The following is an 8,219-nucleotide window of genomic DNA, read 5'->3' as shown; positions in this document are numbered from 1 at the left end:
TTTTATTATTTTTATTTTAGTTGTTTAGATTTGATGGTTTGAGGGGTGAATGGACTAGTTTGGGGTGGTTTAAGGTGAAAAAGGGTAGTTTTGGGTTGGTTGAGTGTGGGTGGTTTTGGGGCTGAGTAAGGGTGGTTGTTTTAGGGTGGTCTATGGGGTGTTTTGTTTTGAGGTGGTTTGGCTGAGAGGGGTTTGGTTTCTGTGTGGTTCGAGTTGAGAGGAGGTGGTTTCGGTGTGGTTTGAGATTTCGGGGTTGTTCGGGCTAAGAGGCTGGTTTTGGGGTTGTTCGAGGTACGTGTGGGTGATTTTTGGCTGGTTCGGGGTGAGAATGATATGGGTGGTTCGGGCTGAGAGAGAGGGTGGTTTAAGGCTGATGTTGGGCAACGGTCGCAGGGTGGCTGCTGTTAGTGGTGCTAGCGTGGTGGTATTCAATTTATTAATTACTCCCTTTATCCCATTTTACTTGCAACCTTTTGACTGTTCACGCATTTTAATGCACATGTTTGACCGTTTATATATTTTATTATATATTTATATAAGGTATAAAAAGTTTATATTGAGAAATTATACATTAAAATAGACCCAACAACATTTTACATAATTACATTGACTTTCACATAATAGCTAAAAAAGATGGTCAAAGTGAGGTGTGTGAATAATGTAAAAAGTCAAGACGTTGCAAGTGATTTGGGACGGAGGGAGTACCTACACTTTCTCTCTCCTACCCTTAATTATCTATCCTTTAATTCATTAATCACCTATTATGAAATTTTGTCTTAAAATCTGTGCTATTGTGTTAAGGTGAAAGTTGCAACTAACTTAAAACGGAGGTAGTATATAACTTTTATAATTTTTACCTATAAAGAATTGAAATTATTAATCGTTAAAGTTTTGTATTAATAAGCGTAATAAAATAAACATGTCAATTAAAAAAAAAAAGAATTATATTCATTGTTTGGGGTCCAAATAACCTTATTTGAGCTAGTAAATTTTTGGCCCAAAAGTCCACAAAAGGATCTTTCCTTGCCTAAAGTCAAATTCCGTGCCTAAGTTCAAAAGGCAGTCCACTGCCACTTGGTCCAAATCAGCCCATGGCCAGAGCCTACCCATCTATAAGGTATAATTAACCTAATTTATACCAAATAAGCTATTTACTCCCTTAGTTTTAATAAGTGTTATACTAATACGATCGTGTTTTAATAAGCGTTATATTTCCTTTTATTTTGGCAAAAACCTACGTTTTAACATTACAACATCTGTTTCATATTTTTGGCAACTTTGGATTATTTTATCTCACAAATAATACCTCAAACTTGCAAAAAAATATGAAATGGAGGTAGTATATCTATCTCCTTCCATGGTCTCACCCAAGCCCACTACTACTATTTTTTATAATTTATTTCCTCTCACATTCATTACTTTTTAATAAACTAATAACCCCACTATCTTTGTTTTACAATTTTTTAATACTCTAATTACCCCACTAGCCTCTTATATTATTTAAATCAATTAAATTGCCTAAAATTATGTACAGGTCAGATCAGAATGTAACACATATTAAAACACAAAGGGATTACAAAACAATCTCACATTTATTACACTTGCATGCATTGAATTCTCTCCTTGAGCTTCAATCACACGTACTGACTTAGGCATCAGATGAGTTTCCTCGGACACACTTCTGAGGTCAGTTAACGTGGTCTCTTGTGTAGGTGACCTTCGGCCTAGTCTCATACAGACAGAACCACATTGTTTCACTCCAAACACTTACAATTCAACAAAAATAAGTTAAGCTATACAATAATATCCACCATTATTTTCTTTGCTTTAATTAGCTTCTTACTTGTCTCCACATAATTGGCTTGAGGATCTTTTGGGATAAATATTCTTGATTTTTTCCTCTTTTTTCGATTCCCATAATCTTATATTTCCTTGTGATAAACATAATTATTATTAAATGAATTGAATCTATCCATTTTAATTATTATAAGTGATCACTAACTAGTGTATATTTGTATCAATTAAATCCAAGTTTTCACAATATGCTCTTAAAGTTATTTTAAAAGAAAAACATTCATTTGATTTTCATATACAACCATCAATAATTTTAGCAATTTTTCTTAACATCAAAATGCTTTCCAACATTCTATCATTCACCATATTATCAATCATCTATTTAGCCTCCTTTCCCCCTTTTACTAAAGGCTTAATTGCACCATTAATCCCACCCTTGTCTCCCGAATCACCACTCTACACTCAAATACTCGAAGCCAACAATATCATCCCATCAACTACAACAAACACAACCTTAGATCGAAACCATTACATGACATGGTATCTTTTGAAACTATCATCAGCTTCCCCAAATGAAGTGAGTGAGGTAGATTATAAACAAGAATTACGTGCACATGTAGTAAAAATGCATATAGGTAATCCACGACAAATTGTGTATGGCTCCTTCGACACTGGAAGTAGTTTGTCATGGTTCAAATGCAATCAACCTATAGAAAAATCGGGATACTGGTACTTTAACCAAACACAATCAGCTAGCTATCGTATTATCAGTTGTACTGACCAGCAAAAGTGTAACACTTATAACAAACGATATATCAAAGGTTGCGACAAAACAGAAAAGTGTAGATTTGATATTACATATGCAGGTGGAGATTGGGCTAGCAGATATCTTTCTATGGATCAAAACACATTTAAAATCAAATATGTTAAGACATTGATACATTTCAGGTTTGGATGCAGTTATGCTGACACCACCAAAGTACCGGGGATTATAGGTACGTGTTCTCCAATTCTTATTTATATAAATTTAATTGTAAATAATGAACCAAAAAGACATTACAAATGTCAGATTTGTTGTAATACCCAGGTTTTGAACCCCGGGGAAATGATTAAGCCCTATAATTGCTCATATGATCTGAATTTTCAGAACATATTTTTTTTCTGATTTGATCTAAATTTTTTCTAATCATATTAAATCTAATTTTATTATCTTATTTGACTAAAATTTAACTTTATATTTACGCTTATCTACAAAGAAAAATTATCAAATAGGTCTTGTTAAACTCACAATAATATGTACAAAGTGTATTTATTAATATGTAATTACCATAATTTTTTCATTATAAATTTAAAGATATGTAGCGATTAAAAATCAATATCAAACATAAAAAATATAACACATGATCTGAACTTAATTTTTCGGATCTTATTTGATTTGAAAGGTTCTATATTAAGGTGAACCAAATATGGCCTTATTTGAGTACTATTAATATTTATTTTGTATTGCGTTCTGAACGAATAACATGCACAATTTTTTTTTCTTTCGTTTCATATTAGGTGACATATTTTGACTTTCAACACTATACACAAACTTTGTGTTTAGAATTTATACGTTGACAACATAATTTAAGTTTACAAATATGTGTTTCAACTAATTTTTCTTAATCATCGTAATGTGCTATTTTCAGGTGCAAACAACAATGAGGACTCTCTCCCAAGACAACTATACGCAGATGACCCCAAGTTTTCATACTGCATATCAAGTGACCTAAGTCAAATCAATGTCATCTTATTTGGTCCTGAAGCAAAGATCCAAGGCCAACCCGTAAAAATGTTTAGAAACATTTCAATGATAATTATTTCATTGACCTCCTTGCAATCACAGTGAATAATGAGAGGTTAGATGTGTTACCATCAGTATTCCAAATGTCGGATTCCGGGACAAGAGGCTTCATCGTAGACTCAGGCTCCACCTCCACTTGGTTAACCTCGGTGGCTTTCGAGGGTATGAAAAAGAAGATGGTGCAAATGTTTGGTCCTCCTATCCAGTACACGGTCCAAGGTAGCGTTAGCACTGTCAAAACGGTTTGACAGTTCGGTTTCGGTTCGGTTTGAAATCGGTTCGGTATTTAATCGGGTCGGTTTGGAATCGGTTTAATTGTCTCACGGGTCGGTTTTGGTTCGGTTAAAATAGTTATCGGTTCGATTCGGTTTCAGTTTATTCTTAAGCGGTTTTAAATCGGTTCGGGTTGTAAACAGTCCGGGTAGTAAACGGTTCGGTGCAGACGGGTTGCGGTTTGTTAACGGTGCGGTGTAAACGGTTTTTATTCCGGTTCAAACAGTTTCGGGTTGAAAACGGTTTCGGGTTAGAAACAGTTCGGTTCTTTTTTGGTTCAGTTTATAACTGGTTTGGTTCTTTTTTGGTTCAGCTTTTAACTGGTTCGGTTCTTTTTCGGTTCAGTTTATAACTGGTTCGATTCTTCGATGGTTTAACCACTTTAACGTTATTCATATCGGTTCCATTTCAAGTTTACTAAATTACGGTTCGGGTCGGTTTTCGGTTTCAAAAAATAAATTGTTTATCGAGTTGTTTGGATTCGGGCAGTTAAATGGTTTTGGTTTGAAATTTGATAGTACTTGCTAACCTTTTGCGTTCACAAGTTTTATATAAAGTCGCGAATCATTTCATATTTAGGCATCATATTATAAACAAATTCTCATTGATTTTATAAATACATATTATGTTCTGTTTCAAGTTTAGTCATATTGATCTTACTAGTTATATTCCCGTCAAAAAAAAAAGTTTGTAAACGGTTCGATTTAATTATATTCCCGTAAAAAAAAAATCCATTTTATTATATAAAAAAGTTTGTAAACGGTTCGATTTAGAAGCGGTTTGGTTCATAAACGGTTCGATTTATAACCAGTTCGGTTTACAATCAGTTCGGTTTTTAAATGGTTCGGTGCAAACGGGTAGCAGTTTGCTAACAGTTCGGTGTAAGCGGTTTTTTTGCCAGTTTAAACGGTTTCGGGTTAGATACGGTTCGGTTTTCTTTCAGTTCGGTTTATATTTGGTTCAGTTTGTTAACGAGTTCGGTTCTTATACGGTTTAACATTATTCGGGTCGATTCGATTTCGGGTTCACTAAAATACGGTTCGGGTCGGTTTTCGGTTTCAAAAAAATCGGTTTTTAATCGGTTCGGTTCTCATTTGGGTCGGTCGGTTTCGGACAGTTAAACGGTTTCGGTTTGAAATTTGACAGCACTAGGTAGCGTACATTTTGAGATATGTTATGAAAGTAGAAAGTTTGTAGATAGGAGGCCGCCTGTAATAGGATTTCAGTTCGTGAATTATTTGTTAGAGATTGAGGAGAGTAATATGTGGTATAAGATACCCGATTCCACTTTGCAATGTTTAATAATACTTGATGGAAAGAACGACACCATATCCATCCTTGGAAGTTACCAACTTCTTGATGTTAATGTTGGGTATGATCCTTATAAGGGAGCCTTGTATTTTGATAAGATTAAGTGCCCTAATCCTTGATAACTTTCGATTTTATTTCGATTAATGTATTTCATATAATATTAATAATATGTTAGTTGATTTTCCTTCAAAAAAAAAAATGTTAGTTGATTATCATCGTAATGTGTGAGTATTCTTTTAATTTGTCTTTCCCATGTTTTGTGGAAAGTTAAAATTCACGTGAATTCTCACTTCCTCCATATTTACTTTTGTGCATCAATCATCTGTAATTTTGACTTTTACCACAAAAAATCACAAAATCTTTTTAATTTTACCACCAAAACTTCTCAAACTTTTATTTTACCACAAAAAAATAAAAATTCTAAAAATTAATTTTTATCAGCTCTCGTAAAAAAAAACCATTAAATCTAACGGAATTTTAAATATTCTTCGTTTTTCGTTCCAAAAACAATGTTCTTTAAGGGTTTTGGGTCATTTTGGTCCTTTGAGACCGATTTGATGTCTGAATTGACAAAAAAATATCGTAAATGTCTCATTTTACATACTAAAAAAAGACCTCGAATTGCGTGAAACATGCAAAATAAGACATTTACGATTTTTTTTTTGTCAATTCAATCTGACCTCAAATCGAGCAAGGCCAAAACCCCCAGCACCTCTAGTGAACATGTTTTTGAACGAAAATCGAAGATTTTTCTTTGTGAAGCGTTAGATTTAACAGGTTTCTTGACGTCTAATTGTGAAAAACAATTTTTAGAATTTTTATTGTGGTAAAATAAAATTTTTAGAAGTTTTAGTAGCTAAAAACAATTTCTTGATTTTTTTTTTTTTTTTTTTTTTTTTTTTTTTGTTGATAAAAGTGTTGTATAGTTTCTTATAACATTTTAACTTTTATTAGGTAATTTATTACAATTTTTAATTAGGTAATTTTCACAAATTATGGACTTTATTAGGTAGTTCTTATTATAGCATTGGTTCTCATTATAACTTGATTATATATATATATATATAAGATTGTTGATTACTTAGTTTTAGGAAATCAATACATTATCACTTATATATTAACGAGAATTCATGCATGGTTAACGTGTATAAATTTAACCTATATGTATATACAATGAGGCATAAATTTTTTTAAGGCAATTTTATTTAATTTAGACTGATTTCATTTACTTTTACTAAATTTTCATTTACTTTTGAGAAATGAAACCGGAAACTACTTTATGAAGTTAAAATATTACAAAAATGCCATTAATAACACGGGAAGCATGTGAGCCGTGCGATTAACATGATCTAAGGGCTTAGATTAGTTCTTAGTTCTTATTATAGCCTTGGTTCTCATTATAACTAACTTGATTATATATATATATATATATATATAAAAGATTGTTGATTACTTAGTTTTAGGAAATCAATACTTTTGTTACTAAATGATACATCAGGTATCCCATAATAATTTGGTTTATCTTTTCAATCAAATCTTTTTAAATATCTATTAAAATATCTAACGTTTAGTTTAGTAAATAAATCTTCTCTCAATGGTTATCATAATAAAAACAAAAAAAAAATCTTTTTTTTTTTTTTTTTATTTTTTTTATTTTTGGCGACCAAGTATTACACATCCTTGCTTGGGAATCAAGGTTCTTTAAACCTTGGAGACCAACACAGAACTGGAATCAAGGTTCGATCTCTGGAATGGTATCAAGTGTTCAAGTTCAATCTTGGATTAAAGTGTTCAAGTTCAATCTTGGATTGGGGACCTTGGATTAAAGTGTTCAAGTTCAATCTTCTCGAGGTTAAATGGTATGAAGTTAAAAGCATGGGAAACCATAGTTTTTTCTTTGAGTCGTACATTTTCGTTTTCAGTAGAAATTACAAAGGCTGGGATGCAAAATAGGATCTATCTTTCAAGGCTCAAAGGGAATGGCATACTTTTCTACTCGCTTGAGACACACAAGTATCATGTTTTGGGGACTGAAGAGTCCATGGAGCACTTTTCCGGTACCAGGGAGCCGATGCAGTTGCTGTTGGCTTTAACTTATATACATTGTGCCGTTTTATGAAATCTTCTTCCACATAATGTAAATCTAAGGATCAGTTTCAAAGTTAATCTGCCTAAGTGGCTAAGTGTTTCCCTCGATTTCGATGTTTTCCAAAGCAATCTTACTTCTGTATGCCTGCTTTTGTATTTGAACCTTGTATTATGATTCCTTGATTTCCTTCACATTAGCTACTTTGACAAGAACTGAACATCTGCTGTGGCTATGATACTCGAGTCTTACAGTTGACATTCCTTGCTTACTTGTATTTATATCTCTACTTGCTGTCTTTTATAACTTGTTCAATAATGTTCTTGATCATTTTCTAGTAGAGTAACCATTGAAGCGCTCTGTTTTATTTAGTTTGACAAAGCTCCTTGAGAAAGCAAACGAGGACCTTCCTTAATATTCTGTTTCTTGCCTTCACTGTCAAATTCTCATGCCTGGTAACAAACTAATAAATGCATTTTTGTGTAAATACAATTAGAGGTGTCAAAAGTCCACCCGACTCGATCCAAAATTAATCCGAAAAGTATCTGATTCAGATTTGGACTGGTGTGGACAAAATAATTTAGTATGACTCAACTTTAAAAATCAACCCGACCTGACCTCATCAGACTCAATCCAATCATCCAAATTGACATCTCCATATACAATCACCTCAGATGAGGTTCACTTGTGTTTAGTGGGCTGAACACTTGTACAAATAAGCACGTAAGCCGTGCTAGGGCCTCGGGGATGTGTCTGAGAAAACCCCTCCGATGCCTATGTTAACTTGGGTATACTACGATTGAGAGAGTATTATTGGTTTAAGAGAGCAAGTGCAATAAACGCTAACAGGAGATACCATTGAAGTGCTATTTGGAGGGGTAATTAACTAATTATATCCTTGGGCCCTTGGGG

At 33.1% G+C, this 8,219-nt stretch overlaps 1 protein-coding gene across 1 annotated transcript; it reads left to right on the top strand.

Moving 5' to 3' along the window:
* The first annotated feature begins 2,326 nt into the window (after positions 1-2,326).
* LOC145564908 (aspartic proteinase PCS1-like) lies at positions 2,327-7,340 on the top strand. Its single transcript, XM_081625067.1, has 5 exons — positions 2,327-2,789; positions 3,483-3,557; positions 3,680-3,856; positions 5,156-5,282; positions 7,010-7,340. Exons 1-5 carry the CDS (start codon positions 2,327-2,329, stop codon positions 7,338-7,340), a joined length of 1,173 nt encoding a protein of 390 aa, XP_081481193.1.
* Positions 7,341-8,219: the final 879 nt, after the last annotated feature.

The sequence above is a fragment of the Chenopodium album genome, chromosome 10 (genome assembly GCF_948465745.1).
Source record: "Chenopodium album chromosome 10, dcCheAlbu1.1, whole genome shotgun sequence".
NCBI classification, from domain to species: domain Eukaryota; kingdom Viridiplantae; phylum Streptophyta; class Magnoliopsida; order Caryophyllales; family Amaranthaceae; genus Chenopodium; species Chenopodium album.
This window is presented reverse-complemented; position numbering and strand designations above follow the sequence as displayed.